Source organism: Lampetra planeri, chromosome 13 (genome assembly GCF_965212315.1).
Source record: "Lampetra planeri chromosome 13, kcLamPlan1.2.h2, whole genome shotgun sequence".
Classification (NCBI taxonomy): Eukaryota; Metazoa; Chordata; class Hyperoartia; order Petromyzontiformes; family Petromyzontidae; genus Lampetra; species Lampetra planeri.
Window position 1 is genome coordinate 7,292,898 of NC_136119.1, and position 26,699 is coordinate 7,319,596.

Consider the following 26,699-nt stretch of genomic DNA (forward strand, 5'->3'; position numbering starts at 1 on the left):
ATTAGCACGGTTGTCTACATACGGTGCGAAAGAAATTCAACATACATACATACAATGTGTAGAAAATATATAAATTAAATGTGGAATAGTTTTGTTGGCATGTATACATTTGTGTATGGGGAACCTCATGGAAGAGTTTATTAATTTGCTTTTCAAATGGTTAGCTTTATTGAAATCTACAGTGTTATATTGGTCACAGCGGTGAAATGATGTATACAATTTCTGTGAACTAATAATGTAGTCAGGTGAAGGGTGAGAATGGCCACTCGATTGTGCACAAAATATGTGCTTGTCATGTATATATGTTGAACTTCTTTCACACCGTACGTAGCCAACCATGCTAATGGGAGGTGTGGGGGAAGGACAACAAACTAAACACAGAAAAATGTAACATGTGTGCTTGATTGCTTTTCTGAGAACAGTTTCGTTTGATTTATAAAGTAATATTTCATTATTTCTTGTTCATTTTTCATGAATTCTTTTCATAATTAACATGTTTCTCCTTTGTTATTTATTGTTTGCCTGCTTGCTTCGCCAATTTAAAGTAGTCACTGCAGAGATGCTCAATTATATGAAACCATCTCATTAAAAATACTTAAAATCACAGATGGTAAGAGCATTTTTGTTGTTGTTTGGTATTAATAGTACGAAACAAAATATTCTTCACTATTTGCTTTGACGTATGGTTTTGAGTCCTGGAAACGGACAAAGTAAAGTAAATAAAAACTTGAAGTATGGAGAGAAGTTTAACACTTCGAAATTCCAATCATGGAGAGAACATATAAATTATAGACATTTTGTTGACTGGTAAGGAAAATAAGTTGGTTTTGGCAAGACACACCGGTAGAACGGATGAAGGCCATGAATGAGATTGGTGATGGAATGACAGCCAATTGAGGGAACCCACCTGAAATGATGAGATGAGCTTACGTGAAGTAGAAAGATAGATGATGCATCACACGATGATGGCAATAATGTGATGATGCCTTAATCCAGTGTATAAACCATGGCTGATGATGGTGGTTGGTGGGGAATTTTATTTATTTGAAGTTGTGGACAACCATGCTGTTCATCACATGACATCCTCCTGTTTGTCCAACAGATTCGGGGAGCGCATTATTCAAGCCAGCTTCTCATGAATTCAGATGGCCACCTTAAAATTGAAGCCTCAAATTACACATTGGTCCATTTACACTGTTGATGCCTTTGATTTATTTGTGCTCCTTCAGATATGAGTATGACCTGATTTTGGACTCGGACATTAACAGCAACCGGCACCATCAGTGGTTCTATTTTGAAGTGAGTGGAATGGAAAGCGGAGTGCCTTACCGCTTCAATATCGTGAACTGCGAGAAGGTCAACAGCCAATTCAACTATGGTACGTGTTGCAATGTACAGGGGATAGTGAGTGCCATCAGAATGTAGAAATCTTTCTGTCTGAAGCCTTGAACATCCTTAGCACCTCTGGCATTTAAACCTCTTTGAGAATAAATGGCACCCATCATAAGCAGTTTACTGTATGTAGTCTACACAGCACCATGAATCTTCACAAATAGTCTTCAAGTGTTTCACCAAATAAGTTACTTTAGCTTCTATCAACCTCAAGACAAATAATGCTACTGAATTTCAGTAAATTTAAGGAAGAAATATTTTGTAATTATCAGACTATAAATCATTTTTGACAAGGAGTCATTTCCTATTTTAAAAATATAGTTGTAATTATAATAATGACATTATGATGTAAAACATTTTGCGGATCACTGGGAATTCAAATGGAAGCACAAGGCTTTTATTGCAATGTAATGCCAGCACAACAAGGCCAAGATCAATATGAATTCTATTTTTAAAAGCAAGTTGAAACTGAACCGTTTGCAGATGATTGACTTACCCACCAAGGGACATTGGGTTCTACAAGTCTGTTTGTCTCTCTGGCTTAAGCACATTTTACTTGCCAGTACAGATGGTCTGCCCACTGACCTGTAGACCCCTTGGGTGCAGGCTTACATGGCAAGAGCAAGGTGCATATATAAGGTGAATTTTAGATGGTTATCATAACCCCAATGCTACTGGATACCCTAAAGCCTCCAGAGGCTAATGGGGGATGTCAGCAGCAACATGGTTATATGACATTGGAAGAGAAAGAATATAAAATCTATATTTTTTTGCAGGGATATATATATAATAAATATATTAGTTTTAAATATTGAATGGTAAAAAGTACGCAATTTTTTTATAGTTACCCCAGCAACTCAAATTTGAATTCAAGCAGTGAATAGTTATTTTTTTTCACTGGTTTTGTAGGTAGGAAACTGATATATAATCAGAATATATCTTGTATACATATACTAGTTTGATGTGTATTAGAATGTGTGTGTGTCCGCATATGTCCTGCAGGTATGCAGCCTGTCATGTATTCAGTACGGGAGGCAATGGCAGGGCGACCTCACTGGGCACGGGCCGGCACAGACATCTGCTACTACAAGTACGGTAACTTTATGAGCCGCAGCATAGCTGGCAATTTACTAGCATCACATTTAAGCAGCATTGCATATGGGTAGGCTGTGTGGGCGGTCACATGTTTTGTACCGTGTGTGCCACATAGGAAAACACAACTTGAAGACAATTACAGGCATTCAATTTACTAACGGTCAAGCGCAGTGTCCAACCACGCCCTTCCCATTGGGGCTCAGCGTTAAAAGTTAATTGGAATAGATTAGGGCCTGGCAAATTCTGAACTGCGGTCTGCATTGATTACCGAATCATTAAACAGGGAAAGCGGCGGTGTGCGTTTCCCACATTGTGGACAGTGGGAATTCAATTGCATGTGTCAAGACCGCACGTTCACGTGCACAAATCACAACTTATCATGTGCAACCGTGTGCCACAAATGACGAGTTACTCAACATCTTATATTCAGGACCTGCCAAAAGACACGTTTTTCAATCGCCAATGTTTTTACACTTATTACAAAAGCCTTTGGTGGAGGAGGTTATTGAATTTACATGATTATGTTCTGTACGTGGTTCGTCCTGATCTCTTTGGTTTTGGAAATGTAAAAGCAGGCCTTTGTTCCATTATTGAAGTTGAGAGCATTTGTGTGGCAAAATAAAAACTTGTGAACTCATGGTCTTTGACTTAGCCAATTTGAGAAAGCAAGCAGATACCTGGGGTAGAGTTAAGATGTCAAATTTACCATGCAATTTAACTTTTGTAAAATCTATCAAGTTTTTTTTGTATATGAAGCATTTTTAACAATGCAGATGTTTATAAAAAATGTTAACAGCATTATTACAATTATTGGAGAGCAATGGAAATGCACCACTAATTTAACTACCTTTTTATTGAAATGTTCCTCCTAAAATACTTTTAGTTGTTTATGGTTCATATTGTAAATGGTAGTTAACAATTACAAAGCTGTTAAAAAACATCTGTTTAGGTTGTTTTACCCATGTCAGCGCGGAGTCAATATCAGCATAATGGGACACGCTCTGACCTCTTATACTGGGGACTTTTATTTACCGTAATGAAAAATCAATAGGTTTTTTGGGTGAGCATATGGGGTGATGGGTGACCAGTGAGCACAGAGCTGTCTTGCATCGGCTGCACTGGGCGATGAATTAAAGGGGTTATGGAGAGAACCGGGTGGCAGAGAACGTGTAGGAAAAAAGCCTTGAGAATAATTAGCGGACAGGGAATAGATGGGGAAGAGTTAAGCACTGCTCTGGAGTCATTGTTCGACCCATCGCTATCTCCTTAGTCAATCGGCCATTTCCTGTGGCCCAAACATATTGATTAGGCTAAGTAGTTCACTTTCGGTGGGCGAGGATGGAGAGCGACTACATAATAGATGGGATTTGAGCATTAATTCAGGTAGAGCCGTAAACAACCTGGCTGAAGGAAAGATGCATTTTAACTGCTTCTCTTTTCACCTGTTTATTACTGGCAGCATTTGTTATGGGAAAGCACAGTCATAATTGTAATACCACGCCCCATGGATATAGGCGCCTGCGTTATGCTTGTTCTACTTTATGACCATGTTGCATGTTGTGTTCTTGCTGTAATGTTTGCGCATTATTGATTGTGTACACAAGCAAAAAAATTAACTAATGGATACGGAGAGTTTCCATTGACTACGTCAGTAATTTTGGCCCTTTTTAATTAGCCTCCGTGGTGAATCCACGGAGAGGCACATATAGTAACTTAGTCAGTGTGCTCATTATGAAGTGATGTGATGCAATGTTATAGTCCTATTTTGCGTATTACAAATTTCCCATTGGTGTTTGATGGTTTGTGGCTCACGTCTTTTCCAACCGTGTATTGTTAGTCCGTCCTTAAGCTGCCTAAGCTATTTTACACAAGGTGTAATTTCCTTAGAAACATTGACTGACACGTTATTCTATGATGGTATCAAGTGTAACTGAATATTTTGTTTGCCACACAAAAGATCACAAACTTCCTGCATGTTTGTTGACCACACAGCAACAAAGCACTTCATGGCTACCTAAAGTTCCGGGCGGTGTCCGCGGATCGTTAATGCACCACGTTTTTTTTTATTCAGCAGCATTCCTCTACTTATCTTTGTTAATTTTTAGTTATCAGTCTTCTACTTTTGTTTGCGAGGGGGGGTGGGGGTCAGTCTCATGCCAATCAATATGTCCAGACTCTTGAGGCTCTGTTCAAGCTGATTCCCCCCAGCAAATTGAGCGTGCCCTTTTAACCTTGCCCCCCCCTGCCCCCCACAGCACCGTAAAGCATTATAATTCACAAAACTCATTTGAGATTATCGCAGCAGTTAAATGTAATGCCCTGTGCGCATTACTACATGCAATTCATGGTGGTGTAGCCATGGGGTGTTTGCATTTAGCTTCCATTACTTATAGCTGAAGTCTGTAATTTATAGGCATGTGATGGCCGTGGTCTCTGCCCATTTAAGTCGTGGATTATTTTTTACACAATTGTTAATAAGAATGAAGTGTTCCAGGTAAAGGGTGAACACCACCCAGACCATGAGTAGATTCACTCTGCAGAGATAATGCATGGTGATTTTATGTAAAGGTCGACCACATTTGGTTTAAAATCTCATATCTTACATGCCAATGTTCTGTACTGAAGTGCTTCTGATATTAATTCCTATGGTAAAAAATACTCATACGCCATTAAAATATATACATTGCTATTAATTTAACTTGTACAATATGTTGAAGTGATTTACAACATATATAAAACAGCAATACTAATAGTGTGGCAACTATTTTTAAAATATCAGTTATAGTAGTTAAGCAATATGAAATTAATATACGATTTTGGTCAGATTACCATGACGAACTTCAATGATTAAACACAAAGCTTGCCTAAGTACGTTGGTTAATTTACGCATTCAGTTTTGGTTACAAACACATGTTAGAGAACTGAGCCAATCACATTCAACTACGTAGATATGCCAACAGCAGCCAGCAATGCTCTATACCAGAAAGAGAGAAAGGGAGTAAGCCACTCGATTCAGTACCTGAAGAAGCTCCCAGCACGTGAAGGGAAAAACAGGAGAATCCCTGCTCTGTAGTTTGTGAACATACATTGTGCTTGTTTTCTTATTTGCTGTACTGTATTTTATTTGTTTATATTTTGTCATTTTGGTGACCCCCAGGTCATTCTTGCAAATTACTAAATCCTGGTCAATTGAGTTCTGGCTTTTGGAAAAGCAAAATTAACTTGACATTGCCCAATTTAGCTTTCTTACATCATCTGGTGTGCAGCCTAAGTGATGTGGACCGCGTGACATTAAGTCGTAGGGCGGCTGCATGTGGCTGCCTGCATGTGTCTCCGGTTTTCTCTTCCACATTTGTAAACATGCATTGAGATTATTTAGATTATATTATATATGGTGCTATAAATGTCAAAATGATGGGCCACTTTGTTGAGCTATAATTTGTGATGGCCAGGTCGCTTTTGAAAAATAAGTTAATACGTTAGTGGGCTTTGCCTGGTAGGATGGGGATGGTTTAGTTGGATTTGTATGTGTTTTGGCAATTTGTTTACCTTTCGATTGAAAGCTTTCGTGATTGCAGGGATTCATCTTCTTGGTTCTTTCGGTAAAGTCACGTAGAAGGGAAATAATAAAATAATAATAATAAACATAAAAAAAACATTGGGACCCTGTCTTTCCGACAGCTCTGTTTCTTCACCTGAGGACGGCTGCTTGTGTTGTGGCCGAAACGTCGTGAGATTTGTTTCTTTTATTATGTTTTATTTTTATTATTTTATTATTTCCCTTCTACGTGACTTTACCGAAAGAACCAAGAAGTTGTTTACCTTTCTTGTACTTTGCACTACTATCATGTTTTTGCACTGTTTGTTGTCACGTTCTGACCTGCCTCTACTGGACATCTGTGAAAAGGAACTTTACAGCTCATCAGATGCCTCCAGTATAAATAAATATTCCGATTCTAAAACTGAATAGCTACGGTGTGCTGCTTTTAGGAACAGCTTCTCGCGCAGCTCGGCAGCAGCTGGCGGACAGCGCGGCAAATCCTACTACACTCTGACCTTCACGGTGACCTTCTTTCACAAGGATGACGCCTGCTACTTTGCCTACCACTTCCCTTATACATACACCAGCCTAATGGTGAGCTGTCACCTCTCGCTATGCATGTATTAATTACGTGACATATTACATATTAGACGTGCAATGTGCGAGCCTGCCGCAATTCGTTTTTTGTCAAAGTAACTTAGGCCGAATCCATTATCACAACAAATATGGATCGCATTATTGGCTACGGAAACCTATGTTTTAAGTCAACCCTGTTCAAGTTGAGCGTACAGCTTATAAGCATGAGGCACTACAGAGTCTTCGCATACATCGAAATCATATATCTTGGTAATTTTTGTATTTATTTGTGCACAGGTGTGCTCCATGTGGTACATTTATAGCTACCCAAAAATATACTGTCTTAGAAAACAATATATATGCTAAATATATACATAAAAAATAATAGTAGCATTAATGATTTTACTTGCCCTGAGAGATATGTATAAATACTTACTTCAGAGAGTGGAACCAAAAACCAGAATCAACAACTGGAATAAACTGCCTACTTTTCACCAAAACTGAAAAACAAACCTAAATAAATATATTTTTCCAAAATGAAAACCAAAAAATTAGATTTGGTTACCGGTTTTAGCCGGTTCGAAATGTATTTTGCACTTTGTAGCTAAGGTGTTAAATTAAAAAATGGCTGTCATCCCTCGGTCAATACAGAAGTTATTGCCTATTATGCATTGTAACATACATATATAAATGTGCTTTTCCCCAATGAGTGCTTGTTATATATAATGGGTTCAAGTCACCTCTGCAAACGCTTGAGGTGCTTTCATTTGCCACAATGTAAAAGAGTAATCCACCGTTGCATTGAATCACGATCCTGAATTGTGACAATTGAATTGCTGTGTGGGAGGTTGGGTGAATCATTCCACCCCTAATTCACACATGTACGTGAGCACGGATATATCATTCGTATAGTTTTCATGCATGAGCCACTCATTTCTCCTTTTATGGCTGCACAAATACCCGCATTACGTGGTTTTTTCCCAGAACCTGAGCGGCCTGTTGTTTTTGCTCCGGTAGGTGCACTTGTCAAATCGTACCTAGTGCCCGTAAAAACAAACAAAACAAGAATTGACAATTATAGTAAATTGGTAGTCCTAGTGTTGTTGAAACAAAGTGCTGTTTTAAAAGATTTTACTCTCAACAGGGTGTGTTTATATTTGCTGTAATGCTTTTATTGTGATTTTTCTGCAGGAGATTGCCTTAACATTTGCCTGCATGCAGCTTACTGTTGTGTTATTTATGATTCGGAGAAAATGGCTAAGGCTCAAGTAGCCATGCTATGGTACCCTGACATAGCTATACATTGAAGACCTTTACATCTTCATGCTAATGGTTTTAGATTTGACCATTAATATTTGTATTTAGCATAGGATCTATATGAAATACTAAGCACAGGAATAACTTGGAGCAGCCATATTCAATTAATATCTTCGACCTCAGTCATAGTTCAAGGGCGCAGTGTGAATAATTGATTGAATATCGACACCAAAAATGGTGGCGTTTTGTAGTTGGAGGTGCCCCTAAAAGGTGGGTTTACTCCATACTGTACGATGTTTCTGGAAATGATGGTAAAGTTACGAGTAATACAATGCTCCATTAAGTACATGCCCTTACACTTAAAGCCAGCTGGAAATTGTACTGCATTTTCAATTATTTTCAGGCTGTATCCATACAATTCAATTTCAAAGCAATTCTTTTGCTAGGTCCTGTGATTGAATTTCAGTGTTTAGTAAAAATGGCATACCCAGCAATATATCTTTCCTCTATGTGCTCTCTTTATTAAAGATATGTTTTAATACCTGAAACAATTATTTGTTAGATTTTGGCCATTGACCACGTTTAATATTCATCAATGCATAACCTTCAGACAGAATTTTCCAACTGAAGAGGAGAGTTTATGTTTATCTTATAGCTTGATAATCAGCAGCAGTTAATTAAAAAAAATGAATTTCCACAGTCATATGGAGTATATTAGAGGCTGGTCCCGTAGTGGTGAGCGCACTTCGCTATGAAGCAGGCGACCTGAGTTAAATTCCCAGTCACGGCTAACATCAGCAGTGAATGATATCGGAAACCAGTCGTGGGCAACCCCCTCTCTTTCATCATCCAGCACGAACTGGCATGGTAAACTACGGTCAAATAACAGCCGTGCCTGAAACGTCACATGGAGGCCTTCATCCAGCAGTGGATTAGCACAGGGCTGTACAGATAGTATGTTGCATATTACAGCATTTCAAAAGGATATCTTCCGTGTCATGAACATCATCACACCTACAAAACATCAGAAGTTTTATTTCGTATATATTTTTTTTTGGGAGAAAAGTTCCGGTACAGAGCACGAGTGGGAAAAAAAGGAAAGGAGGCACAGATATCCCGCTAACAAAAGCCCGAGGTGCGGTGCTCGGGCGGCAGGGGAAAGGGAGAGAGATGGGCTCGCTTACCCAACTGACGTAGGGACAACGATCAGGAGAATGGATTTTATTTGTAAAGTGAAGGGAAGGCTAGGGGAAATAAAGACAAAGGGAGAAACATCAGATACTCCATTTGCACCACATTGCACAACTACATTCGTAGCTGGATTGCGCTGCTGTTTTTTTTATATTTTCTCTTTGCTCTTTCCCCCTGATACAGGCTCACCTGCAGGGCCTGGGGGCAGCCTGTGACCAGCGACAGATATACTTTAAGCAGCAGACGCTGTGCCAAAGCATGGGCGGAAACGGGTGCCCTGTGGTCACCATCACAGCCGCCCCACAATCCACCGGCTGGCAGGACATCTACAGGCTCCGTAAGCAGATCCTCAAACAGGGAAATTTAAGCAACTGCTGACGAAGTGTTACTTAATTAATTGTGCCTGAATCAATGTTTGTTGTTAATTAGTGTGTTGTATAATTCAAAGAACCTTACGTGTAAGGTGTTTTTTTTTATGGCCAGTAACCCTATGCAGCTGTAACATACAATGTAAATGTTCACTCTACTTGTTTACAGTATTACACCCTAACTGTTTATGTACGTACATATTTTGTGATTGTTAATTTATTATTAATGGTTGTTTAATGTTCATATTGATGTAAGATTTACGATGTAAGATATTTTGACATTTTGCGTAGGGTTTATTGTTTTATGACATGCATTAATTACCCTTTAGTAATAACAGGCATAAAGAATGGATTGGCTATCATCTTGTTTAAATAAAGGCTATACATACACCTCCAAATTAGCATGGTTGGCTACGTACCATGCGAAAGAAGTCTCAAAAGGGTGGTCCGTAAGTTTTGAAAACAATAACTTGTTTCCACCAAGTTATGGTGAATTGTTTCCACCAAGTTATAGTCAGGCTTTTTTTGTTTTTTTTCAATTATATTCCATTTGTGCAAGGAATCATGGTATGAGATAAATACATTCCTATGTGAACTCTTTCAGAAAGCAGAACATCCCCCCCCCCCTTGTTAGAGAACTGCCTCTGGAAGGTGAGATCACCAAATTGCCTCTGATAACCCTTCAAAACCCTGTTATCTAAGAGCACTGCAAATTCTAGCTCACCTTGCTTTGGAGTTGTTCATCACAGCTTGTTCATGTTCTGATGCGGTTTATGGTCACGTCAGTCATTGTCTTTGAGGAAATGTCAAAGCCATGAGGTGCAATGTCTGGATCTCGAATGAGGTTTTTATTCTGCATGGCCGCGCTGTTCCACTGTTCGCCAGGGTTCTTTCTGAGACCGGAGCTTTCTTGCGGCCCATCCGATACATGTTTTAATGTTATTTTAAACACAACTAATACCGTCATCTCAGCCAAATGGAGGTTGTTAATTGAAATCTAGATATAATCAGTAGGAGGGAGGTGGGGAAAGGAGATAGAGGAAAGTGAAAGATTGAGAGCAATGGGGAGAATAGAGGTGGGGAGGATAGAGGTGGGGATGGAGTGAAAGGGCGACACTTCACATGGCCTCATAGTCCACCTAGCCTGGCACAAGTGCTGTGGTGATACCATGAAGTGATTAATGGTGAATGGCGGCTGCTATTGGAGGAGAGGAATATCGAGGGAGGGAGAGGTAGAGGGGGGGATAGAGGCATAGAGAAACAGATAGAAACAGAGACAACGTTAAACATCGATATACATTTGGATATAAAGCACAGAGAAGGCAGTATCAAGGTGGAGAGAGACAGGGCCCTTTTCAAGATTACATTTTTTGCTGGATGGCTGGGAGCAATGGATGGATGTCCAAAGGACACGTAGGTTGCTAGTATATATCAAGAAATATAAAATATAAAAATGTATTGCATATATTTGCATATACTGAATCTGTACAATTAATGTTCAATTCTAAAAATTCTAAAACATTTTTACTGTCATAGTTGAAAAGTATTAAACATGCTGGAGCACTGGCTCCAGTTTTTGTCTAAACTGACACTGGCTTTTAAACGTTCCATTACGCCTGTCGTCTTATCTGGTATGCCTCATGGATATTACTATAAATTGTAGGTGCCACTGCCAGTCTGACAAATTGCAGTGTTCGCTTGAGTCTGATGCCGGGGAGCCTGTAATGTCTATAAAAAATTCATAAGCAAGCCGAAATGCAAAAGGTTATGCCATGATGGCAGTGTGTGCTGGTACGTGTGCCCCTGTAATTTATTACGAACAGAAACACCATTAACATTTTTATTCTTTACATTAATTATGACTGTAAATCTTAATGGTATTATAATGCTTACAAAGTGATGTTGAAATGCATTTAGGTGCATTTTTCATGCAGTTCTCACTTTTATATGTCATTATCCAGATTTCAACAACTTTTAGCATCTATGCAAGCTCTACAACTGCCCATTATGCACAGGCAATTTTCCTCCTGAGATACAGTTCTCTTACTCTTTGCTAGGGTATATATGTGTAACGAGGCTGATAGCTACTGAAGCAGTTGAAAGGAAAGCCAGTTTCCGCACTTGTATGAGATCTTACAAGCTTGAATTTAAACTATAGTTACTTTGTGATTTGTAATAGACAAAACAAAAACCACACAGTAGCTTGCACATTCTAGCATAATATTATTTGTGACGCATCACACACATGGTCTCCATTAAAATACCAACACATTTGCTAAACCAGAAGTGCTCATATGGCACATCCCATTCGTGGAATAATGTAGATCAAAGCAATTCCCCAAAAAGTTGGCTGTGGAACACCACGAACGAGTACACACATGCATGTTAATCTCACTGCAATTGTGAACCGATTGTGAGTGCTGTTTCCCGGATGTAATAGCTGGCAGCACTTCACAGGCACATTTTAATTCCGATTGTGTGGTTCATTTTCTCGCTGGAAAGCAAGCCCAATCTCGGGCTGACTATACAAAGGGTTAATGGACTGTGGCTTATTGAAAATGTGTACTCCCTTCCTCGGACCTTGCTCACACTCTGTGCCCTTGTTGCTACTTACAGGGTAATTTGCATACATGCACTCCACTGGGAGGGCAGCACTTCAGATGACAATGAATGGTGTGGATGATCGAAGAAAGTTGCACCGGCATGAAATTTCCACACATCACCTTGTTTTTAGATATATTACTCTTCTTTTGTGGTCGTCGTTTTCCCGCGTAAAGAACGATGTAGGCTGTGGTAATATGGAACATGTTGTACATTGCGATGCTCCCTATGTGTGCGCGCGTATGTATGTTGTGCATGTGCCTGCGTGCGCGTGTGTGCGTGTGAAGGGAATCGGCCGTATATTTTCCTCACCTCGCGGGTGCATCCCGGCGAGAGCAACTCCAGCTGGGTGATGAAAGGCTCGCTGGAGTTCCTCATGAGTGATGACCCCCTGGCCCAGAGCCTGCGCGAATCGTACATCTTCAAAATTGTCCCCATGCTCAACGCTGACGGGGTCATCAATGGGAGGTGAGATGTCCTAAGTGGTGCAATGCATTTTAGAATATATAACGGGTGGCGTTTCAGGCATTGGCCCTTTGTCATAGCGCATAAGTAGAGGTCAGTTGGAGACTGCTCTATATACCAGAGGGGTCTCATGGTGTAGAGTGCGGACTCGCTGTTTATGTGTTCAGAAGGGATATTTCCTGAAATGTCGTCTATTAAATATTTTTCCTTTTATGGCAGTTTTATTGACAAAGGTGTCAAGTTTATTGTTATTTGTGCTTGCGCACCACTGCCGGTGCAGTATCACCAAATGATAGGTGCATTATAAAATCCTTTCACCTGTGACAGCGATTTATTTTCATTACTTTTCTGCAATTATATAAATAAACGTAGGTTGCTTTTAGTAGCAGAATGTATAATATAAACTATTGTTTTCATCGTCATTGATTCTTGTTGGACACTCTGCTTTTTAAAACATCTTCATTTCTGTCCGAGACACTGTGACTTCAGAAACACAAGTATGTGTGCTGTGTCGTTATCTTTATTAGAGTTAATTATCTTGTGATGATCATGCATTGTGCAGACTACAAAAGGTATAATTTCAGAGCAATCGAAAACAATCTTAATATACCATGTCTTATTTCCCACTCGGTCAACAGATCTATTCACGATTTAACAGGGTTTTACATTATGTGCTTCTCCATCCTTTTAACACGTAATGTATCAACATTTTGAGAAGAATATTTGCTGCTTATTGCTATGCCTGAAACATTGTATGTCCATCTGTTTGTCCATCCATGATTTTTAATGTTTCTGGAAAGCTAAAACAGCCTACGCTGATTAACATGGTTATGCTCCTGTGTGAGTGCATGTAGGTGTAAACGTGTTATTGCATGTTAGTGCATCTATTTGTGCGCATAGTTGCATTGGTGTAAACACAGGCATTGGAAAGTGCATCTATGTGTGTATGTACGTGTAGTGTGCTAATTCAGAGACACTAGTAGGAGGCACTCTCATTTATTCTGGCCTTCACAGCCATAGGGGATAACTACACACTGGGTCAGGACAGCCAACATGCTTTCTGACCCTCAGCTTGAAGAGGCGAAGACTATGACGACGGCAGCATGACGAGTTCCACTCCAGACCACGGCAGCCCCGACTGTGAGTCGGAGGTCGCATTTTATCCTCTATCAGCGTGGCTAGGCTCCGCCCTCGGTCACGCCCCCTTCTGGATTCCCCCAGAAGGCTCCGGGCTTCGCCCATGTGTCCCAATGGTAGACCAGGCTGTCACTACATATGTGTTGTGTCAACAATTAAGAGACAGAGTTTCTAGGAGGCACTTTCTTTATTAACAACTTTCACGGTCTCGTCCGCACATTTTCCACAGTCGCTCAGCCTAGCCTGTACATAACACTAGCTGTCTAACACCAACAGCGCTGATTGAGATAACCAACTACTATCCTTCGTAGCACAATATCTAGCGGAGACGTTTCAGCGACTACGGCGACGAGACGACAGCAACGACGAGACGAGTCCATTCCCAGAACCGGTAGCCTCGAGCTCCCGCTCTCGGCTACTTTTATGCTCCCAGCGTGGCCTGGCTCCGCCCTGACCGCGCCTCCCTTCTCGAACCCGCAAACAGGTTCCAGGGGCATCCAGCTGGGGTTCTCCGTGATCCTTACCCTATTTCCTCCCCTCTGCCAACACACCGTGCACACCCTCACCTGCTTGAGCACTATCTGTCCACCACAGTTGCCGCCGCTGTCCACCAGCCGGCGCTGTTACGCTACGCATGTACTTGCATTGGAAGGCGTGCATGTGGGCTTAAGCGCAAGCATTAAAGTTCGAGCACGTGGGTTTAAGCATTCACACCAAACGCGTACTCTTGATTCTACATATTTTTATGCATTCCCAGGTGTACATTCTTTCATACTGTTAAATTCAAGAATTAAAACTGAAGTTTCTTAAATAATCTGGCTCACCAGCTTGCTTTGTATTTTTGGACTTTCTATTAGCATTAGTCACGTACAAAGTCGCGTAAATAAAACAAGTGCTTTGACATTGAACGTCAGTGTATATGTTAGAGGATAGTTTATATTATTTATTGAGTACAGGGAAATGGCAGTGTTTATAGTTTCTTTATTTACCCTCTCTTCTGCCTGTACCGAAACTGTTCACTGTCTTGCCTGTGAGACATGTGCAATATGATTTTCGTTATATCATGTACCTTCTGAAGGGACAAAAAACAGGACCGATCTGCAATATCTTGCATGGCGTGTATATATATACAAGCACACACAATGCGATTCAAACATGATAGCTTTTTGCAAATACACTATACACCTGTAGAGAGTTCACATTCATCAGAAGCCAGATAGGATCCGTAATCACTTCTGAGACATTGCAATTTACAAACCAACACCCGTAAGCTGTTCGAATCAACAACAAAGGAGCCATTATAGTCGAAGAGAACCCTGTCCTATTTCGTGTGGTGACAGATCCACAAGTAAGCCATTATGTGACCACAGCGAACAAATGAAGCGTTCGCTTCAAGCTCTGCAACACTCTTTAATTAAACAGGAAATGTAAAAGGCAGTGCTGGAGAAAAAGCCTTTGGGTAGAATTTGTTCCAGCCAATGAAAAACTCTTGTGGAGAAACACAGACATCTCAGCATGCTGTCTCTTTCGTAATGTTAGCCTCTGCCAGCACTCTATTCAGAACACTTCCCTAAGAGGTCTCTTATGCTGAAATCATGTGGTTTAACGCTGACATTCTGCATAAAGCACATGAGCGGCAATCGCACACATGGGTGCGTTTTACTCCATTGTTTTGTAGAAATATGTTGGCCTCACGTTGGCTTCCTAGTCTAAAAAACATTGAGATGAAAAAAACTGCTTGTGAAATGTAGCATTCGCCTACTGCAATTGTGCCGCAAGAAATGTTTTGTTCCATGATATTAACAGGGGTTAATATTAAATAGATTACATTAACGCGACTATCACAGCACCACCATGCCACTATCACTAAATTAAGGCTGCCTCTATCACGGGCAATTTAATTAAATGCTCATGCAGGTTAACGGCTGTCGGAATGCTATGCAGAGAGTGGGACCCGCATAGGGTTTTGATGCAAGTGTCTTGCAGGAGAATAATAGCTTCATTGGCAAAATACCACTAATGGAGGGAGACACTATCCCTCTATGGGTGGAATGTGCTCTGCCTTACTGTAGTAGCACTCGGTGTAGGTGGAGCACTGCAGAAAAGCCAACCCGTGGGGAGAAATTTTAAATTGGTATTTATATTAGAGATGTGCTCCAGCAGATGTGTTTTTCTTGGTACTGGTACGTGATTGCGGTGATATATTCTATTCCATGCCATGGGTCCGATGTTCTACATACACTGCTTTTAATCTTTCATGGCAGGATAAAAAAACCTGTGTTTTTAGACACTTTGTATGTCATGTGACATTCTAAAAAGACGGGGGTTTTCTTTATTATGTTTCAGCAAACTCGGCCATCTGCAGTATTTAGTGTATTTTTACCCTTCACAGTTTCGGCTTATCTAAGTCTTGTTGGAAGAGCATAATGACGTATTCACGTTGGTGTATTCATTGTCATGTAGTTGTAGTGAGCGACTTCCGAGACACAACGTGTAGAGGGCTTCTTATTTATTTCTCACACTTCAGGCAAATTACTGGGCGACATATATATACACGGCTACGCATAGCTGACCCATCTACACAGCCCCATCGGCGGCATCTAACTATATAGTTGGCTGACTAATATAGCGACGACGACGATGGTAGCCGTGCAGAGGATCGGCCACGCGGCCGGACGATGAAGAGAGATGACAGCGAAGACAGCGACGGCAGCCAGGACCCGGACCCCACGACAGCCCCGAACCTTCGGTCACGTACCCCTTATATACTTCCCAGCGTGGCCAGGCCCCGCCTCTGGCCACGCCCCCTTCTAGAACCTTAGGGAAGGTTCCCGGAGCTTCCCGACTGACCCCACCTTTTACCTTTAACCCAGTTACACCCCCTTTCTAGTTGGTTATTATATAATGCACCCATACTCGTGATTACCCCTCCTGGTCAACAGATGGCACCCTGTCATTATATAGTTAATAAATGTTTCTGTTTGAATTTATATTGGATTGCGTTGTAATAAATGTAGTTGCTGCAAAATTGCTGCTATCTGTGTTTCTGGAATTGCAAGCATTGTTTTAGATTTTATTTAATTTCCGATTTAAATTTAAAGCCAGGCAGTGGTGGCGCATGCCTGTAATCCAGCACTGTGGATGTGAGGGTTAATGAAACACTGCACAAATGTTGCAAAATACTTTCCCGTGGACATCGAGGTGCCATCCATACCCTGACTTGCTTGAAGAAAGTGGTAAAGCAAAGTGAAGATTGATATCATCTGTCCATTCTATATGGGATAGAGTGTTGCCCCCTCGCACGTGTGGGTTTTCTGCGGGTGCTTCAGTTTCCTTCCACGTGTATCAACACTCATGAATTGGCTGAAAACATCTTAATACACAGGACTGCAGAGCTTGGGTAATTGTTGGCACCAGCTCACAGCCTGGCTGCCTTCAATTTATTCCTGTGGTTCTTCGCTTGTGAAATGCAATTTGTATGAACTACGATATATAAAACGAAATAAACATTTTGATTATTTAGATATTCCAGACATCTATATCACTTCATATAAGTGATTCCAGAAAGGCTCTGAGAAAGCCATCATGCAGTCATGTTTTAATTTTGTCATGTTTACACATGCATTTACTGTATTTAACACATATCTCAATTTACTAACGTCCTGAAATATAATTTTATTAAAGTTTTCAGAAATAGTTGTTTTACTTGGTAAATGTTTAATATTCGTAATATTATTGCTAGTAGGGGTGCCACAATGTATCAATTCACGTAATTATATAAGCTTGCATTGAATATATCAAATCTCAGTTAGTTATGGCATTAAATTGTGACCCTGAATCGCGACAATTCTTCAAATCGCCTGTGCTGGGGTGGGTGGAGGCGAGGGAGCTGAATTGTTCCTCCCCTATTTTTTTTTTTATACCTATGTGTCCATGGTGTGCAATGCGCTGGCCTTCATTACAGAGGAGATATTATGCATCAAAACGTGGTTCTGCATGAGTGAATGGGATCAAGTGTGTTTATGATGCCGGCTCAATCGCCACAATGGTGTTAGTTCCACCGTTGTGTGTGTGTGTGAAGTCCCGCTGTTGACAGCGGTTGTGTTTGTTCAGCTACCGCTGCTCTCTGGGTGGAGAGGATCTCAATCGACAGTGGTCCAGCCCAGACCCCGAGCTGCATCCCACCATCTTTCACACGAAAGGGCTCCTGCAGTACTTGGCTAGCATAGCCCACACTCCGCTGGTGAGGATGAAATTAATCCGCCGATTCTCCATCTTTTTATTTATTTATTTTTTTATCCTTGTTTAATTATGATTGTTGTTTTAATTTTCAAATGGTCACAATTTTCTACGCAAATGATCACTTTGTAAAATGTAAACCATGCACTATTTCATGATTTGCGGTTTAATGTTATTTATTTTCTCTCTAATGGTATGTTGCCTCGGGCTGTTCTAAGTTCTGAGTATTAAAGAAGATTTTGCATGTCTTATGAACAAATATTATTCTATGCAGAGAAGTATGAATAGTTATGTTTACAGAACGTTAGATGTATTGTTTAAGTCATATATAGACTGAATATATAAACATTCACGAAAGGCAATACAATATAGCGTTCTCGCTTAGACCTGAAATATTTCATCAAAAGCTCAAGTTTATCCGTCTGACAGTTGGGGTAGAATTTCCACAGTCTTGGCAAATGCATGCAAAGGCAGCAGACACGAACCCAATACATTTATAGGCAGGATGTAATGTCAGTTAAGTCAGAGATTGAACTCCCGGTACCCTAGCACTAGCAGTGAGGGATAAAAAGCCATTATTGGCACGTGAGAGCGTGACTAATAATTTAGATTTCCATCTTCATAGAGTGCAACTTTGCAAGTCGTTGAAACAGATGTCTCGTGAAATCTGTGATGACGGAGCTGAATGGCTTCCAAGTAAACACTTGCAAGTTTCTTTACGCGGGATTATTTTGCATTATTCACATGAGCGGTTTCAGCAAAATAATAAAGCAATTGTTCAGTTCCTGTTGAGATTTTAAAGTCACAACACGTATTACATAAACCACGTGCTAAATGAGAGAGTGTAAAATGTCATGTTTATAAAAAAAAACGGCCATTCAAACATAAATGAAAGTCAAAAGTATTAAAAGGAGTTATTGCACAAAGGAAAGGAAAACTTGCCTGGAAAGATTTTGCTTTTATAATCTTGGCTCAAACATGCATTGCATTTAGCGGTTTGATTAATGAGACTTGGCATGCAATGGATCGTTTGGCAATAGGATTGCTGATGTTTTAAACTTCATCTCCAAATGTTTGCCGTAGTTGCAGCCAGACTCATGAAAGTTACCGGGGGACTGACTTTCCAGTGACACTTTCACTGGAAACACCAACACCTCAGTTAGATGTACCCAAATACAGTTTGATGTGCACATAGTTTATAAAGCCGAGTATTTAAAAGCAATTGTTTTTTAAGGTTTCAATGGGTCTGTGCATTTTTGCTACTTTTACGAGAAGCCTATTGTGTTTTCAGTCATCTATAACTCAGTAATTTTTTTAGTAAAGTTAACAAATAAAAGCAGTGATCCATATTAATTTTTTTACATAAAAACATTGTTTTGACTATGTAAACCTAACTTTTTTTGGTAAATAACAGCAGCTTATAGGAAAAATAACTGGTGTTAGAGCCTCTCAGATTATCAACGTCCTTACATTATGGATACACTGTGTACGAGTCCAGTGTTACCACTTCAGAAAGCTTCTTTTAGCTGGTGGGTGAGCATACATGCCATACATAGGCTCCTGTGTTGTTGGATGCAGTGACACATGTTTGTAATTCAGCACTTCAAAAGCCAGGATGGTGCATCACATTTTATTGTGTTATACTCTTAAAACTGTGAGTTGATTCTGGGATGACTGCGTAAAATTGGTTCTTAATTTGTTTGTGTGGACCTCTGTTATCCCCTCCTACGTGTAGGTTTCCTCTGGGTACTCTTGTTTTCTTTCACAATCAAGTACTCATTAAAACAGATTGGCCCATCATTCTGTATAATGCATGGGTCTCCTGAAAATGTTCAGAGACTCATTGACTCTTCTGAAGATAAAAATGACATTTATTCAGAATATCCGCGTACATGTTTGAACACAGGCAAGCTGATGATCACTTTGCTTGCTCAAGAGTAATTTCACGTGGAATAATGTGCTTGTTTTACACCCCATGGGCAGGTTTACTGTGACTACCATGGCCACTCGAGGAAGAAGAATGTCTTCTTGTATGGCTGCAGCATGAAGGAGACCATCTGGCAAACTGCTGCTGAGGCCAAAGCATCTTCTGTCTACGAGGATTTAAGCTACAGGGTAGGCGTGCCACACACAGCGGTGCCTAGGTTGAGTGCAAATGCTTGCATTTGGCAAAAGGGTGGGCTTTTGGATTAATTAAGATCCTGCATAGTAACCATATTGAATGTCTTTGTATGTATGTACAAGTATTGTGCGTGCTTTTAGTTAGGGATTGTTGACATAAGAGTTGCTTGCGGTTGAATACAATGAAGTAAATCTTTGCAGAGAAATAATTCTGGTCGTATACATGATACAATTATACGGACATGTCTGAGATTTTCATGATTAAATTAGCTCGACGATATAAAATCTATCCTAGGCAAGATGTCAGTGCTTAACTAGACTACATAAAAAAAACGATAAAAGGCATTGAGGATAATGAGGTAAGATAAATAATAAATATATAAATGAGCCATGTCAAATTATACATGCAAATTGATTACATAGCTCCATACAGTTCTTGCTTTTATTCTCAATTTCAAAGGTATGCATGGGTTCATGGTTACATTTAAAATGTTAGTCAATTGGAGGTACGGATAATTATAGACTGTAATGCCTAGTGTCTATGGGTCATGTCTAATAATTGTGAATGACTGTGTGGCAACGACTATCATCAACAGCCACCGCATCTTCATGTGTAGGGCCAAAGAATAATGCATATAACAGTCCACAGTTGAGCTCTGAAATGATTCCTATTGAAATACGTTATGTGCTGTACCTAGCGATGTGAAAGTAGGTAGGTAAATATCTTGCCATCCTCACTTAGGATGTACACTTGTTGGAAACCAGCCACTGCATGGTTTTTAGTCTGGTCATCACATTGCCAATTAATGAATTGTTTTGTAAAACCAAATCTTAACGCAGGTAATTCAATGAGATGTACACGGGCAAAAAAATTAAGATTTGTTAATTGTTGTAACATTGTAATAGTTCAGTAGAAATGACCGATTTCCAACCGGAATCCCCTGAACAAAGCGAAACGACACAACACATGGTGCAATTCACGTCAAGATTGCTTCATTGCCTCAATGCCAATTTAAATGGCATTACACCAGTTGCTGTTTCAGGTTGTTTCAGCAGATTGACTTTTCTGTGGGGAATTGCAGTTTGCAACGCTCTGTTGGGTGACTTCTTAATGAATACAAAATAAACAACTTCTTAAATCACAACTGAAATCCACTAGAGAAAAACTGAGCTAATTTGCTTCACCATGCACATTTAAAAGCTATTCCTTGTTGTCGTGTCAGCGTTTTCTTATTGCTTAGAGAATTATTATCCAAACAATGCTTCCTAAACAAACATCCTTCCTTTCTATATGCATGGCACCCTGTTTTGTGGCACCCTGTTTTGTGTCGCATTTATCTCTAATGGTGTGCGAAGTGATTTGGTAAAAAAACATATCTGGAGTGTTGCCTTTATAATTGCAATTTGAGGTTAGGCTTGTGTGCACTTTTACTATTTATACATCTGCTATCTGAATCCTCTCAGTCTAGTGCAGCATATTATATATTTATTTTTTCTTATAAGGTTTATGCGTGTCCACCGGGCAAAATATCTACTAAATATAATTGTTTAAAGATAAATTGTTGCTTTTATTCTTGCTAACATAAAAGCTAACAATTTGCAAAACTTAATTTGTCAATAATGTTGCATTGTCATTGTTTACTTTTGGATTTTTGCCAGTCTGTTTTGTATGCTTTACATGTGAACAGCAGTCACACTACCATAAAAAAAAATCTATTTTATTTCAAGAAAGTGGAAATATATAAATTGCCATAGAGTCGAATCTGCTTATAATGTGTGGTGGGTTTTCAAACTACATTACATTAAATGGAATTGGCTATTACCAGAATTAAAGCTGACTTGAAATACCCATGCTCTTTATCACCCCACACATGCCATTTAACAATGATGGACCTATTGTGCACAGTCTGGAAAAAAAAAATGATGACACTGACTTTCGTGCAAAAAGCAACTTGATCACGGTCAGCATTGTCACTCGTTCATCATGAGATTGGCGTTGGGGTCATGCTTTTGCTACATTTCTGCGTGACTCGTCTTAGTGGCTGAGTGGCTCAACTGTATCACTTATCGGGGTTAATAGAGTATGGATGCCATGTCGCCACATGACATTAAGTGTGGGACGATGCAAATTGCAGTGCTGTCAAAAGGTTTCTCTGAGAGCCTTAATGATGGTGTGCCACCATCACCGCCACCAATACTGCTTTTCCCGTTGCATGTACAGACCTTGCCGAGGATCCTGCACCAGATTGCGCCCGCGTTCTGCCTGAGCAGCTGCAACTTCGTGGTGGAGAAGTCCAAGGCATCCACGGCGCGGGTCGTGGTGTGGAGGGACATCGGTGTGCTGCGTAGCTACACAATGGAGAGCACCTATTGTGGCTGTGACCAGGGCATCTACAAGGTACCTGTGCGTGCCAGGGAGGGGTCACATTGGTGGTACCTGGAATTCAGTTCCATAGAGACATGGTATTTTTGTTCACTTCAATTATGCATTTATGTGCAAGAAGCCATAATTGTAATGACCACTTTGACCTATTTTTTCCCTTCATTTGACTATACAGTAAAACCTTGGATTGCGAGCATAATTCGTTCCGGAAGCGTGTTTGCAATCCAAAGCACTCGTATATCAAAGCACTCGTATATCAGTTGTGATCACGTGACGCTCGGCAGACAAAGCGTATACATGTACTACTCGTATTGCAAGACCTCGCTCGTTTATCAAATTAATATTTATTAAAACATTTTGCTCGTCTTGCAAAACACTCGCAGACCAAGTTACTCGCAATCCAAGGTTTTACTGTATACGCCTATTAGTATCCCGATCGTCACAAGTGAAACTGATGAAAAAAGAGAACATTTTCAAATATCATTATTTAGCTTACCTTGTTCCTTCCGATTCCTATGGCATGATACAAATCTGTTGATTTGGGGGTTTGAAAAGTTATGCATTTCTGGACTCTTGGCAAACCTGTTATTTTAAATATGTGGCCATCATGTTCAACCAATGTATTGTTTGGTATCTATAGTGACCAAGGGCATGAAGCCCTGATGGATTGTCTTCACAGTACATATTCAATGTGCAACACATAGGTATGGCAAGATAGTCATTGGCATGACATTGCAGTTGTAACACCATGTTTAATTCCGTTGATGACAATGCGGAATTAATAATGTCATGTCACAGATTAAATTGCTTCATACCAATGTTGTGTATATTGGGCTGCTATGTAAAAATAAACCACAATTGTATGTGGGCGAACACATGTTTGTAAGCAGGACAATTGGGAAATATCGCTTTAAACTTGACATGGTGTTTATAATTGGAAACAGTTGCCAGAGAGCGTGCAGGGATAGAAATTTAATTTCTAGTGTGTAAAAAGAGGTCAAATTACTCCATACACTGCTCAGGCCCTGGGAAATGTTCAAGTGAAATCAACAACGGCTTGGAATACGTCCTCTCCTTGTTGTTTTTTCAGTGTAAGAGAAAAAAGAAGTTTCAGTAATTAAAGTGTTTAAAAGGCATCCTGAGCAACAAATCACTTAGCTACAAAAAAGGGAGGGTGAAGAGCGGGCAAAATAAAGAAGAAGAAAAAAAGCAAGAAGAAAAATCCAACAGCAATGATAATTGCACACTTTAACGAAACCAAGTCCAAAACCTAATCCCGAGTAAAGTCTTGGTTCATAACAGGGCGGGCGGGCGTGCGTGCGTGAATGGTGCCAGGGAAGCCAGATGGGTTCCCAGGAGCTGGAAGAGATGGGAGCCAAGTTCTGCGTGGCTCTGCTTCGTCTCAAGAGCTCTCTCGCCCCGGCTGAGAGTTTGCTGCTGCCCCCGCGTGGGGCCTGGGCCGGACCTGACCCCGACACCATCGAGACTGTGTACAAGCCCTCACGGTGAGCCACACGCCCCGGTCCACCGGGGTCAGAATGCGTTCATTTCTGCTGACAATGTCGTATGGGGGACTAGCAACATTTTAGAGTGATGTTCAGTTTTTATGTCAAATCAAATTGCTTTGGAAGATGCAATGTGATTTCAGAGATGTTTCTGCGATTTTGGCTTATATGTTTTTTACGCACGCTTGAAGTGCAGTGACTCAGGTGGAGAGTTGTGAGATTATTTATAAATAGAGCCATCATGATAAGAGATTGTCTTGGGTGTAAAGGATTCACCTAGTGGTTTAATGACTTGTCGCATTTCGATTCAAGGATCAATCCTAGTTTAAACGTTGCGGTGAATGCTCACGCCTTTGTTGGTCGCAGGATTAGTGTGAAGTCCATAACATGCAAACATTAATGCTGATTCTTACACACACAGTTTGATGCATGTTTTGTAAGCATCTGAGTCTAAAGTAATCGATGATTCAATGTTTGTTCCACCTCTATCGGACCCCATCAAAATATACTATCCCTTTTGTGGCAATTTCTTTGATGAAGTCCTTGACATTCATTTGTTGGCTTGAAGGATTTTGGAATTCCTCATTAATGTAGCCTGGTTGCATTCACACTCGGGGAACGTACTTCTTCTCAAGGGCACCGTGGCACGCTTGCTGAATGTATTTTTCTTTTTGCTACTTGTATTGTTGAGAGAAGACAGCATGACATCACCCCCGCTTATTCATGGCAAATAATAATGAGGTTGTTATTGCGGGGGCAGGGCACCATTGAAACAAGTTGCACAGAAACACTCGACATCACTCACTTGGGATTACACATCGCAATCACAGGCCCCTACTGGCAGACTAATGCCCGTTTGCCGGCCAGGTGCTAAGCTACTTTGTGCCCACAGCCACAGCCACCACTGGGGGGGTGCTCATTCAAGTGTGTTGCGATGAGATGTAATGTGCAGCGCACTTGAGATGCCCCTGCGTAATTGGTGCTATATTTTAAACAAATAATACATTTATGATCATTATCACATTGTGCATCAATCACTCAGTACTCTCTCTGTATATTAGATGATAACCCATTGAAAATCATGACTTATTTACAAGGGAGACAGAGCTGTCTCCCTTGTAATATTCTGCATTTTATTTGTGGGTAATTCTATAATATAAGTAGGCTTTGACGGTGGCACACAAATTGTGTATTCACTTGAGTAATGACACTTTTTTTTAAATGTCCAAAGCATAGCCGATGGCAAGCCCTGGTCATTTTTCACAGACATTCCTGGGCATCTGCAGGAATCAAATTGTCAATTGCGTGCAAACTGGATCAGTGGTGAAAGCTATAACCTCCTGGCCACCCTGGCACTCCTGATGTTGGACAATTACTCATGGCAGATTTAAACCTGCTGTCTTATATAAATAATGGCGTCACCAGTTCAAAGCACCTGCACGTGCCGTTTCGAGTTTGAGCATTGAGACCTGTATTGTGAATCACAAGAAAACAAATGGTGGTGATGACCAGTTACCAACATTAACCCTATCTTCTCATATAAAAGCATGAGCTACAAGGTTGTGTGGATTGTTACGGTGTCTTAACAATCCCGTACGTGCATCTGTGTTGTGCACGTGCGTGTGTGTATATATATATGTTTGGGTGCATGTGGGAGCAGTGGTTTTATTGTGCTGCACTACAAATCTGGTTGCCTGGGTTCAAATCCTATTCACGCATTAACATGAGTGACAAGTGATATCTGGATTGATCTTGGACCTCCTCCAGGTCGACGCAGCCTCAAACGAGTCCCCGGCACGACACATAGAACATACACACTGGGGAGACAAAGGCGGCCTGGCATGGTGTTGGCCACACGAACCCCCTCACGTGCTGTGCCGGGCTTCATACTTGCATGCTAACCGCACTTGCCTCAACAGTCTCTTAAAAGGCTACGCAGGGTGTATGTGTGTGTGCAGGAGTGAGTGGGCTCCTCTGGAAGCCTTACTTTTCTGTGAAGAAGGACCATTGCTTGAATCGTTTCCTATTACATATATACACAAAAATCGATTTCAAGCAGTGTCATTGATGGTTGTGCGTTGAGTTTTTGTTAACGGCCACATGGGGGTTGGTGGTGGTGGTTCCGTGTCCCTGCGCATGCTGGTGAGCAGGTTCTTCTCGCTGGAGGATGAGCCGCGCTTCGCCGAGGAGATCGACTACAGCGCCGAGAGCCTGGACGAGCAGGAAGGCGGAGAGGACGATGTCGCCGTCGCCGCCGCCGCTGCTGCTGCGCCAGACGATAGTGACGAGAACCGGTCACCACACGTGCACACCGGTCGCAGGGAGTACTGCTAGAGGCGCGGCGGGTTCACGACCCCTCGGTCACTCTGCGGTGCTGGGGGTGGGGGGTGGTGGCTGGCTGTCTTGCTCCATAAAGAAAGCCGCAGCCGAGGTTTATTTATAAAATTGGTAAATGTTGCTTGGTTCGTAAGTTTATATTTTATTAAGGAAATGATTGTAATTTTTTTTTGTGTGTCCAGAACATCATTAAAAGCAAGAAATGTGTACTTACAGGGTAATGCAGAAAAATTACAGTTTCAGGTTAATTGTAAAATTCTAATATATTTTGCTAACTCATATAATTGAAATATACTCATGTTATTGATTGCATCTAAAAAATAGGATGCACAATAATGGTGTTGAGACAAAGTAAATACAACTGACACTAAGCCACAACGGTGGCTTATTACAGAGCATTAACAAAAAAGACTAGGCCACATTATGATCATTACAATTATTTCCATAGTAAAATGTTGTTCACATCTACAAGCAGTAATTGGAATGAGATA

General features: G+C 40.7%; 1 protein-coding gene across 7 annotated transcripts in view; it reads left to right on the top strand.

The window, feature by feature from the left end:
* Nucleotides 1-26,301, top strand: part of AGTPBP1 (ATP/GTP binding carboxypeptidase 1) — a 55,607-nt gene extending 29,306 nt beyond the window's left edge. For all 7 annotated transcript variants that reach the window (XM_078600065.1, XM_078600068.1, XM_078600064.1 and 4 more), the window contains 10 exons: nt 1,230-1,378; nt 2,395-2,482; nt 6,478-6,622; nt 9,236-9,389; nt 12,309-12,489; nt 17,737-17,866; nt 19,846-19,977; nt 22,205-22,381; nt 23,702-23,871; nt 26,022-26,301. In XM_078600065.1, the coding sequence (XP_078456191.1) occupies nt 1,230-1,378; nt 2,395-2,482; nt 6,478-6,622; nt 9,236-9,389; nt 12,309-12,489; nt 17,737-17,866; nt 19,846-19,977; nt 22,205-22,381; nt 23,702-23,871; nt 26,022-26,205 (1,510 nt within the window). In that variant the 3' untranslated portion in view covers nt 26,206-26,301. The remainder of the gene's footprint in view (nt 1-1,229; nt 1,379-2,394; nt 2,483-6,477; nt 6,623-9,235; nt 9,390-12,308; nt 12,490-17,736; nt 17,867-19,845; nt 19,978-22,204; nt 22,382-23,701; nt 23,872-26,021) is intronic.
* Nucleotides 26,302-26,699: the final 398 nt, after the last annotated feature.